Source organism: Lutjanus erythropterus, chromosome 19, assembly GCF_056507025.1.
Source record: "Lutjanus erythropterus isolate fLutEry1 chromosome 19, fLutEry1.hap2, whole genome shotgun sequence".
NCBI classification, from domain to species: Eukaryota; Metazoa; Chordata; class Actinopteri; order Lutjaniformes; family Lutjanidae; genus Lutjanus; species Lutjanus erythropterus.
Window position 1 is genome coordinate 16532534 of NC_139335.1, and position 12467 is coordinate 16545000.

Genomic DNA, 12467 nt, shown 5'->3' on the forward strand with positions numbered 1-12467 from the left:
AAAATGCCGTTGGCATGCATACGTGTTCCGTGTTGATTTGCATTAATGTATACATGGCTTATGCAGACCAATTATAAGATTGCATCTTGAACAGATTTCAAGATCAGCTGATGGATTTTCTAGTAGTTTATCTTCTGAAATAACGCTAAAATCACATATCTATTATCATAAAATCCGATGGTTAGTGCATTTGATTTCAGACCACAAGTGGTGAGTTGTATAAAAACAATATCACACTTGAGGTTGTGCTTTTGTACTGAATATCAGCATAGTTATGGTTATCCTTTTCCCCCACTAGAAGAAAAAATGAATCTCACCACTTTATTTTGAAGTTAGCTGCCTTACTTTACATTTCACCACTTTTTTATCAAATCATTTTCTCACCCTACATTGTTTCTGTTGTTGTGTCACATGTCGATGGTGCAACTGAATAATGCAGTAGGCATTTTGCATTTAATGCATTTAAGTAAAACTATTGAACATTTTATTGAAGAATTTTCTCAACACTATTGAGAAAGTGTCCATTGACAATACATATAACTATTGATTTATTGCCCAACCCTAATCAATCTGCTATCTCACTGAAAAGCAAGCTACTAAGATATCATCAGGAAACTGTTTGATAGTTAATATGGGTGTAGCGCTAAGCTTACCATCTGGTATCACTGCAAGAATGTCTAATGAAGCACGTCTAGGCAGTGATTCTTTTTGAATACTGAGTTAAATGGATAGATAATGAGGAAGATAATAAGTTTCTTCTCTGTAAGAAAAAAATCATAGTTATCCTGAGGTTTAGTTGTAATTTGTCATATCTGATCATTGCAGTATCTTCACATCACTTAATATGTTTCCCTGATTGATATCGTGACATTTTCATGGTGTAATGATGTTGCATGCTTTGCTTGCCTTTGTGATTATCACGCATAACCTTACTTGACATTTTTACAGTAAGCTAGCTCACTTACAAATTTGCACTGACAGGATGAGTTATTACTAAAGCAGGCCCAAGCTAATTCATGCACTAAAACAACTCAATCTTGATGCATTGTCTTTAGGGCTTTCATTTTTTTTTTTTATTAAAAACCTTCCAGCCTCCATTGTATAATGTTTGAGATATGTAAATACAGTATGCTTACTTTAGGGACTCATGCCTAGTTGATTTAACATATTATGCTGTAGTCTGCATTATTCATGAAGCCAAATAGCATCTAAATGCACAGTGAAGGCAAGAAAATCCCTTTTCGAAATCATGTCATGAGTAAAATCTTCTTTTCTTTTCTCTTCTCTTCTTCAACTCTAAACATTTGTTATAATAACATCTTACCATCTGGTGCATTTTGCTTTTCTGTGCTCTAGGCACAGCTTGGGTTGCACGTATACAGAGAATAAACAACACCCTTACTTCAACGTATCTGAACTATACTGAAACAGAAAAGAGTTGTATAGAAATATTTAATAACTCTGAACTCCAGAGCCATTTTGAAGTATGAGACAGACATCTGGTATGTCTTTTTGTTCTGTCTCACCCACATGTTTATCCACCCACAGAGTGGTACTGTCAGCCTGGGCTGCACCAGATTCCTCTTCATCCTCTTCTCTCTCCTTAGGGTGTTCAGTTGGCTTTGACACACCAACTAGCGCGAGGGAAAGAAAGTCACTGGTTTCAGCCCCAGTGTTGATGGGAGTGCACAAGCTTCAAGATGCTTTGTACACATGAATTGAAATATCATATGTCATGGCAAGGCACTAAGCCTCTTCCCTTTAGAAATGTCCAGTGATTTACAGTTAATGCTGTTCTTGACCTTTCTTTGAATTTAATCTGTGTAGGATTAATGATTATTTTCCAAAAATCTCAGAATATAGTGAAATATGTCCATCTCAGTTACCCAGAGATCAAGGTAAAGTCTTCATAGATCTTTCAAAACCCCAAAATATTCTCTTTACTGTTGCAGACAGATGCAGAAAACCCAAACATATTCACATTTGGAACCATAACAGAAGCTGTAGCCGGTGGTTTTTTGGCATTTCCTGATTTAAAAATAAGTTAAGCAGTTATTCAGTTATCAAAATTGTTGGCTAATGGTCAGCTGTAAAGGCTTTTAAATCTTGTCACTCTCGCACTGCACATATGCAGCTAATGTAAGCTAATGCTAATGCTTGAACTCTTTGAGGCAGATAAGAAGTCTGTCTCAAGCTGACTTTTTTATGTGTCTGTCTTGCACATTTTAAAACCAGAACCCTGTGAAAGTGTCTTAAATATGTAAAGTTACCTAATGGCTGCATTATAAAGATATGCAGTACAACGACAATGCTAAAAGACTGAGGCTAAAACATTGGTCAGACAGTGATACATATATTTATATATCAGTAAACAGAACTACAACTGTTACTGATGGAAAAGGAAGCATAGGGATTAGATTAAGTGGCCTTGAGACAGTCACCCATGCAGCCAGACAACCTGGACTGCGATTGCCTCAGGAAGAGAGCCAGGATAAAAGTAAACTAACCTGGCTTAGACCTAAGAGAGCAAGCTAGAGAGAGATGTGTCATCATCATCCCACTGCGATTCTGCACCAGCCCACATCCTCCTCCTCAAACCCCGCCACAAATCGCAATGTTCCCCTGGGAATAAAACATTACTTTGGCAAGTGCAGCGGTATCTAACACAAGTTTGGCTGGGTACCTTAGATACTAAGCTAGCATTGCTTACACTTGCAAGTTACGTTAGAGCAGATAAAGCCAAAGTTTAAATTTTTTGAAAGACGACAAAAAAGACGCCACCGTCCAAACTCATAAAACATGGTGTATCTCTCTTCTTAGAAAGCCCCATGCACCGCTTCAACATGTAGAGAAATGCAAGGCTTGAAAGGCCTGTGGTGCCTTATTACGTTTGGTAATTTATAATTGGACAGTTGCTGTTTGGGGGCAGGGCTTAGCAAAGTGTCAACTGTGTGACGCTGACTTATTTTAAGTGAGGCTGGTAGCAACTCAAGTGAGGTGACTGTTCCTTTAAAGCACCCAGATGACTGGTGTCCCCTGATGCCACTGTGGGAGAAGGATGACGATAACAAAGCCTCATTCCTTCAACGTATGTGGCCATTTTGTTTCACATCTCGATGTGAAATGCTGTTTGTCAACAGGCCACATTTGAAGGCAGTTTTAAAGCTATCAAGCTCAACGATTCTCTGTTTTCTGCTCTCCCTTTTTAACTCTTTCTCTGTGTGTCTTTAATATTTTCTTGCCCTTGTGCTGTCTCTCTTTTGTGTTCACTTATTTGTGGTCTGTCTCCTATTCTGTGTCTGTTTCTGTCTCTTTTTTTCTCGCTCTCTCTCTCTCCCTTTCTCCTTCTCTGGGGATGCGGATGAAAACCAAGCCTGTTTTATTTTTTCTTCAGAGGGCGCTGAATATTTCAGTTTTGCATTTTCTCTTTTTTTGTGCTCCCTCTTTTTTTTCCAGGCCCCTTTGATGTGTCTGTGGATTCGTTATCATTCCGTTTGGATGAGCTCACAGACGCAGATGCGCAGGCATGCACTTGCGCACACACCACACACACGCTCACACACACACACTTTCACTCTCTGTCTTTTTATACTAGAGACCAGAGGCATCCACATGCAAGCGTGCATTCTAGTCTGTTTGTCAGTCTTTTCCATGCGCTGCTCCACCCACATCACAGCCCATACAATTCTTAAATACTCTGCTTACATGAAAAGAATATTTGCATAAGCAATTACAGCTGGATCCATGTGCATCAACTTTAATGTGTACTCTTGTATTACCTCTACGTGTACATAAATGTTTATTATACAGTACTTTCCTTGTGTCTGTGTATCCAGCATGTGGTGCACACACAGGCGGCACGTGGCATTGTGTGGTTAGGGCAGTCCAGAGAACGCCGGCATCCCTGCAACCCCTCCTGTCTGCCAGGCGGCTGGATGGCGGAAGCTCTTTCACCCTTTCTAGCACAAACACTCCTCTCTCCTCGCCTCCTTCTCATCCTGCCCTTTAAACAGCCGTTTAGGATTGAGGGATGAGAGGACTTCCTCTTTAGAGAAGGCACATCTTTAATTTGAGCCTCCTCTCCTTCCACTTTTCTGACCAGAGATCCATTTAAAGCCAATGGGCCGCCCTGGTGCTGGCACCCCTCTCCTTCCTTCACCCTCTGTGTTTCTCCCTGCCAGGCCTCCCTGATGCTTTTTCCTCCGTCCTCTCATCTCACTCTCATTGCTCTGTTATTGATGGTGACACGCTGTCTACCACTTGAGTGACCACACACACACACAGACACACACACACTCTCTCTCTGAGAAATAAAGGTGCAAACTAGAACCATATAGGGTTCTTCAGCTTGTCCCCATAGGAGAACTGTTTTGGTTCCTGGTAGAGCCCTTTATAAAGATTCTGCCCAGAACCTTTTAAGGCAGTTCTACCCATAAACTCAGTATGAAGGCTTATACCTAGAACCATCTGTGAAAGGTTCTCTCCAGAACATCCAATGAGAGGCTCTACAGAAAATCCTCCTATGGTGTCATGGTTCCACCCAGAACCCTCCCTGGGGGTTCTATCCAGAACCTTTCTATTTTCTATGGGTTTCACATAGAGCCCACCCAAGGGATTCTAGTGAGAACTGTTTTATATTCCAATATTTCATCTAGAATCCACACCAGGGGGTTTTACTGAGAACCCTTTGATATTCCAAGGGTTTCATCTACAGTAGAACCCACCTTAGTTGTTCAACTGAGAACCCCTTTTATATTTCAAGGATTTCATTCAGTACCCACCCAGGTGCTTTACCAAGAACCCTCTTATATCCATGTGTTTCAACTAGAAACCACCCATGGGGTTCTTTTGAGAACCATTTTATATGCCAGGGGTTTCATCGAGAACCCACCTAGGGGGATCAAAAAATGCACTTCTTTAATAAGGGTTTCTTGTCTTCTCTGGGTTCTACAAAGACCCAAATTGTATTAAAGATGAGGTAGAAACACAAGAACAAAATTATTTGATAAAGGGGATTCCAGATATATCTACGTTTAAAAATATAATTTAAAACATGGCTAAATATTTGAATATTTGAGAGTAAGGATCTTTTAACACTCATGCTTTCAACAATCCTTGAAGACCACCTTCTTCAAAAAAGGGTTCTGCAGATGCAAATACTTCTAGCCCCTCAGGAAGAACTATTTTGGAACCCTTATTTCAAAGAGTGCAGAGTTATTCTCAGAAATCACTGAAGCTGCCATGTGTTCACCTGCTCTCCTCGGCTTTACAGCGTAATATGTTTCAGTCTGTCACACACTTGAAGTTCGCTGCAGTGAATTTTTGTCGGTGTATCCTCAGAGGTACAGGCCCAGCAGCCAGCTCCGACTTAGTCATAGTGCATTCTTTGAGTAGAGTTGTCAGTCACACGCAGAGTTCGGGACTGTGGCTCATGAACAAAGGCCCATATACACGCACGTGCACACACCCGCACACACACACACCCAGTTCATTTCTGCTCCGCTTTGGAAGTTTAAAAAACTTGCTATTTCTGTGACATCCTCTTTTCCATCTTCCTCTCTCTTTTCCTCTGTCTTTCCTTTCTCCATCTTAGTCTCTCTCCACATATCCTTTGTGTCTGTCTGAGCCCGGAAGGCAGTCATGCAACGAGACTGATTAATAATTACAGAGTACACAAAATTGGGAGAGAAAAAAAAAACAATTTCTTTGTCGTTTGATGTCCAACATGAGAGAGACCAAAATTACAAAGAGACAGAGCAGTATAAAGAGGAGAGAAAGCTTGCACATTCCTTTTTCAATCCTCTGCTTCTGTTCTTTGCTTTTTTTATTGCCTTCTTTTCATTTTGCTGTTTTTATCTCCACTGTCTTTCTTTGTTTCTGTTTTCTTTTTTTTTCTGTGTATTGTTCTATCTTTAAAAACCCACAGAGTTGTTGCTTTGATTATGGGAAGCGATTAATCACTTGTCAAAAATGCAAACTCTGTTTGTGTGCAGTTAATGACTATAGTTTTCAGATATATATACTAAAAGTTTGGAATTGATGTTTTTCTTTTTTTCCTTCAGTAATGGCTATTGTAATATAGATAAAAACCAGTATACATCAGACACCAAATAAGAATTAAATGATTAAAACTTTAATTTAATCGATGTCCCCACAATGTGACATTACAGGGGAGAATAATGTTGTAACTATTGTTTCACCCAAACAGTTTCGAGTTTGAAATTGTTGAGAAAAGTGTAAGTGTCTCTAGATCATTACTGGACTACAACATCCCTCTGCACCCCGCTCAGTGGTATAACTGATCTGTCAATGTTCATTCAGTGTGTAATGTTCATTCATTATAATATTCATAAGTATGTTTTCATTAGTGCATAATTGTTTTAAAATAAGAATCATGTTTTCGTTACCTTAGAATGAGCCTTGAAACCCAGGTAAAAATAGGTAGTTGTCACTTCTCCCATCGCCATCGCTTGCCTTTGTTTTATCTGGGGTGCACCAAAACTCAGCTAATATGTGTATGGGACAGCAAAGAGAAAGGAGGCTTTTAAAATTATCTGTGTGTTCAGTTCTTAGTTCTTTTGTAGCTTCTAACTGAATCTCTGTGGTTTGAAGTTCAGGGTCTCTCCTGCTTCACAGTTTGTACTTCCAAATGTGTCCCTGTCTTGTTTTCGGTTTCAGCTGCAGAGTTAAGTTACTGCTGATGAAAACACTGTATTTCCTGATTTTGCTGCTTCACAATAAAAGGTTTAGTTGCCGAAATATGGGGGACTTCAACAGCTAAGAATTATAAAAGCAAAATGTTTCTAAATCATTCAGCTGCTTGGCTAAATCCAAGTGCTTCATCACCAAATATGCACCTTCAAGCAGGTGCAAACTCTGTTGTTTTGGGCTGACACAGCCAGTGAAACAGAGTCAAGCAGTCAAGCCTTCATCACCTCCACCGAAAAGAGGTGAAAGTAGCATGTCAACCTGCATGTGAAGTTTCCATCACTGCCGATCAGAGCTATTGATGATAAATGTCCGTGACTACTTCAGACTCATTTGACTATTGACTGAATGCTGATTGTACCCTTTCCCCTTGAAGGAAGAAGCCAGATGTTAGTGGGTGTTAGTGGATTTTTTGTTTAGTGTAGAATGGGCTTTAGTCTTACAAAGAATTGAGAGATTTTGACACTAAGCTTCCAATTTATTATATGTTTTCTGTGAACCATTCATACAAAATAACATTTATATATAAAGAGGATTTTCTATGATCAAAAATAGAGTGTTGTCCACTAAATCATCTGACTGTACTGAATGGCAGACGATTGTAAGTTTGTTAGTGGTGTATGTTTCTGTAGGTGTGTTCATACGTACCAACTGCTGCGCTTTCATAACTGTATAAATGGACTGTGTTCTTTATTAACTGTAACATACACACACACACACTCTCACACACTTGATAGTCATCCCGTTTTGTGAAATACAGATAAATGTGTGGAGTGTCTTAGTCCTTCCCACCCCCCCGTTATGTGCCTGTTGTAATTTTGTAATAGTTGTACTTCTAATTGGTTTAAAATCTCACCCACTGGCCAAAAATTCATTCTTCCTCCTGCTTGTCTGTCCACAGGGAATAATTATCTGTACAACGTTAGTTAATTTACAAGGCAGCAGGAGAAAAGCCACACACAGCCACAGACAGGCACGCACGCACACACACACACACACACATACACACACACACACACACACACACACACACACACACACAGTACTGTACACACCGCACACTGTGAAACTGACATGCACAGCCAGTCACATTCTCTCCCCAACATTGTCATCTTTGTGCATTAATCAGAAGAAGGGTCTTGGAAGGTTTCAGGAGCTGCTGTAGTGAACTGAAAGTTCACAGTTGCTTCTTAGCTACCTAGAAAAATTGCTTCACTTCATCTTGATGCTCTGAGTTGAACAGTTGCACATTCAGTATGAACATTTGTGAAATTTTTATCAGTTCATTCACTGTTTTCAGTGAGGTTCACCCAGTATTACCACATAACCCTCATGAATAGCAGGGAAATGAGTGCAAGAAGTTCATCTTACTTTAAGGCGTTTTTGTACAATTTTGTGATTTGTTGCTGTAAGACAGCCTGTTTTTGTTTGTGCTTCATCTAAAAACTTGCATTTTTTATTTAACACCCCCAGTTTCATAACGTTATCCTCAGTGTAGCTCCCAGTGAGGCATTTTTAATGATCTTTAAGTATTTATCATAGGACATTCATTGTATTTGACTTGAATTGTGGCTGGATGCTAGTCTGAGCTCTTGGAGAGAACATTAAAATGTTTATTTAAAAAAAATGTCTAAAAATATATATAATTTATTATGACATATGTATGGGCACATGATATAAACATGCTACATAATAATACAGTGGGCCTACAAATGATCATCTACGATCTTAACAGTGACTATGTACCAATGTCCTGTACTAAAACGTACAAATAAATGTAGGCTACTTTTTGGTAGATGATCACTGTCTGACACTTTCAACATGCAAATTCTCTGGTGGTTCACAAAAATAACACCTCCACACTCCTCCTTCACTTCCAGCTCTGTCGTTACTCTCTTTCCATCCGTCCCCACACACCCTCCGTGGGTTAAGCTTGACAGCTGCTTGGTATCGCTGTATATGATGTTGTGGCTGGGCCTCTCGGCTGGGCGCTGACAGCACTCAGTGTGAGGCTGTCCCTCTTAGTGTGCCTGTCAATCCGCTCAGCCTGCAACTCCATGACCTGACATTTGCCAGCAACAGCAGCAGCGTACCTGCATGGAAGGTGCACACACACAAATGTATTTGAGCTGCTGGGTGCAGTAGAATTGTGTGGTAAAATTACTTTCCTATCGCTCTACTCCTCATCAAATGACAAAAATAAGGAGAAATGGTAATATGAAATCCACAACGTTATGAAAACATTGTCTTTGTCCTTTGTCCTTCATGGAATTTGTTCAAACTTGGCACAAACGTGCGCTTGGTTGCAAGTCCACTACTCTTGCACACAAATATTTAATGGGATAAAATAATGAGGTGATGATATTTTACATCCAAAACATCAAAGGTCGAGTGTGTGTGTTACATCGTTACTGTGTGTCAAAAGTACAAAGACACTTCTCTTCAGTCCTCTGTAAAAATAGTCTCTAAGTGAAGACAGCATGTTTCTCACTCAAATGTATTCACTGTAATTATACATGTTAATATAATGATAACTTCTATTTTGCCAAGAAAAAAACACATAATACCTTTTATTCATTTCCTTTAAAGTCATACAGATATTATATGAGTCTGGACAGATGGGGATGTAACCTGCAACTTGACTGGTTGGTGGAGGCATACAACTGTGAGGCGGTAATTCTAGTCATTGTCTGTGTTCAGTTATCATAGTACATAATAGAAAACAGGCACTGGGTTCAGCTCCTCCTTGTTGACATACACACATTTGTACATCCATCTTTGTATTTTCTCTCTTTCTTTCCAGCCCTCTAGAAAACTCTTTCTAACTACTGTTTTAAAAATAGAGCTCACTCACTTTCCTAACAAAGCATTTCTGGCCCTGCAATTGTGTTTGTATGGCTTCATATATTCATTCCTCTGTCTCTCTCTCTCTCTCTGTCTCTCTCTGTGTGTGTGTGTGTGTGTGTGTGTGTGTGTGTGTGTGTGTGTGTGTGTGTGTGTGTTTGGTTTGAAGGGAGATGGAGAGCCAGCTGGACAGAGCCAGGGAGAGCCAAAGGCAGCAGATCCAGCAGGCAGATATGGCACTGGAGCAGTTCAAGAAACAGGTGGAGCTCAGCTCTGAGAAGGCCTACGCTGACATGAAACTCCAGGTCTCTCTCTCTCACACACACATAAATATAAAGAGCACGTATGTCAACAGAAACCTGTATCCATTAACACCTGTTTTCTGTCACATGTATGCATACTGTGTATGGTGATATTCATGTACGTTGGTGTTTTTTGCTTCCTGCTGTGTGCATTTACACACTTACTCTCTTTCATGTTTGCTTTACCGCAAAGGGAGTGAGCTGTCTGACAGGCAGTAACCAAGACAATACAGACAGGCACACATTTTGTAGTTGCAATGAGACACAGCCTGACCACAGATGCAACGGAGCGCCACACTGGCGGCGCTTGAATTCCTCCATATGTCTTCCTTTCTCCATCTCTCTCCCTCCCCTTCACTCCCCTCTCAACTGCTCCTATACTGAAAAATCTATAAGTGAGAACATTATCATCTCGAGGCCATTTTCATTAAGCAGGTGCACTCATTTGTCCGCTACCACGTGTTGACCTCACTTCCTCTCAGTGGGCGTGACGTGGGATGGTTGGGCTGCGATGGAGAACAGGGTCGCGCGCACTAAACAGCTGAACTAATTAGTACGTCAAGCCAGCCTCACGATGAGCGCTCCACACCGCGTGGGCTGCTGCTTATTGGGAGAGTTCTCCGATCGATGCGCACTCAGCTGTAAAACTTCTGATGCTGTCTTAACAAGTCAGTTTGGCTATAGGCGTTTTTGTTAAGCATTTTCGGCTATAATGTGTGTGTGCCTTATTGACGAAGCAGCGCTGAGTGAGGTCCTGAATGTTTTAAAGGGCTGCATGTTGAGGGAGATTAGCAAGTTTTAGTTGCTGATTAGTGAAGTTTTTCTTCTAATCAGTATGATGGTGGTGGTGGTGGTGGGGGTGGGGGGGGGCACATAGTGTAAGAAAACGAGAGTTTGTGTGGGAGTCAAATTTATGCATGGATGTTTGTGGGCACACAGAGAAACCTTTATTTCCCCCAGACTGAATTTAAAAATGTTTGTGGCATTGACAAAAGAGATAAATGGTGCTGCTTGAATCTGAACCTTAAAGAAGGAAGAGAAGGCACCCAAAAGACTGACATGTCCTTTGGCATTCAAGTAAAAAAAACACAATATTCAAAGAAGCTTGGACCTTTTAGGAAAAGCATACTATCTACCAATACTCGAAAAATTTACTGGTGGTTAATGTTGGCTTATAGTGAATTTTTGAGCAGGACTAAAAATAAACCTTTTCTGTGTGGATTGTTCATGTATATGACAAAGCAGAGGTGCTCAAAAAGCTTATTTCTTAAAGAAATATCTGATGAATAGTATACCGTTTTATTTAACGTGTTAAATAATGTAACATATACATATGCCAACCAACCGACGCTTCACTATGTCCCGCCCTCCTTAGTTACTGTTTCTACACCTGTCAAGCTCTTCATTTTCACACTGCACATATGCGGTTTACGGTGATAGCAGTGGCAGATTTAACATTAAAAGTGACAGCAATTGCCAAAACACTTCCTAGAGAAGCAAACTGAAGCAGGAAGCTGGATTTTGTCAGCTACAGTGACAACTCTCACTTGCAGATTTCAGAGGTGTAGCTGCCTGTTGTAAGCTAATGCTGTGGCAAGGTCCATCTCCTGCTGACAGTTTAATATTTCCATCAGGCACATTTTACCCATAAAAGGGTCTTAAATATGTGAAGTTACTTAATACAACGGTAATGCTAAAAGACTAAGGCTGAAGCTAGCTTACATGCCAGCAAACATCGGTCAGATGGTGAAATACGACACGTATATGTATATGATAGATAACAGAAATACATTTACGTGGGAAAAGGGCTTTTGCAGTGGCAGTGACTCTTGAGATGACCACCCTGTCACACCAGCCGCACCATGTATGTACACCTGGCAAGGAGCTCCTCTTGTCCTCAAAAATGTTCCCCATTGTGCTAAATCTAAATCCTTCTGAGCATCGTTCTCTGCCTTATATGTTCTGTTAAAAAAGTTTTCATATCTGTAACCATAAATGCCGATACTGATGTACCTGTGATAGATATCCGTTGTATCAGTCAGTTTCTAGCCAATTAAAAAAACACACACACACACACACAAAAGCAATTTCTGTAATCTGCATTTTGTAAGTATGCAGAGGCTGCTTTTTGTAGGCTCCACACTGAATGTTGTTAAATATTTGTACTGGCAGCGGGAGAACTTTGGTTTGCTTTCTATGTTGTTCCTTCTTCTTAAATACGAGGCAGCATGTGTTGGTTGTGTTTACCAGCACGGGAAGTGATATCTTCTTCTGAATTGCTGTATTTTCCTCTTCTTCCTCCCACTCTTCTCCCGTTGTCATCCTTCCATCTCCGGCTCATTCCTTCTTTTCCCATTGAGCCCCTGGCATCCCAATCTCCAATCTGACTTTATCCTCAGCCCACATCAAAGCCACGGGAGAGAGGGAGCAGTCTCTTCTGCATCCCTGTCATCCTCTCTCCCTCTTTCCCTCTCCCCACCCCACTTGTGCATCGCTCCATCACGTCCTCCTGCAAAGGCTTTAATGTTGCAGAAACTACTTCAAAAGAAGTTTTTATTACTCTCTTTTTTCATCCCTCCATCTTTCCTCTCGTCATCTTCTCCCTCCCTCTGT

General features: G+C 40.6%; 1 protein-coding gene across 3 annotated transcripts in view; it reads left to right on the forward strand.

Annotated features, from left to right (window-relative positions):
- Positions 1–12467, forward strand: part of cep112 (centrosomal protein 112) — a 139817-nt gene that overhangs the window by 49257 nt on the left and 78093 nt on the right. For all 3 annotated transcript variants that reach the window (XM_084744375.1, XM_084744373.1, XM_084744374.1), the window contains one exon: positions 9722–9857. In XM_084744375.1, coding sequence (XP_084600501.1) covers positions 9722–9857 — 136 coding nt within the window. The remainder of the gene's footprint in view (positions 1–9721; positions 9858–12467) is intronic.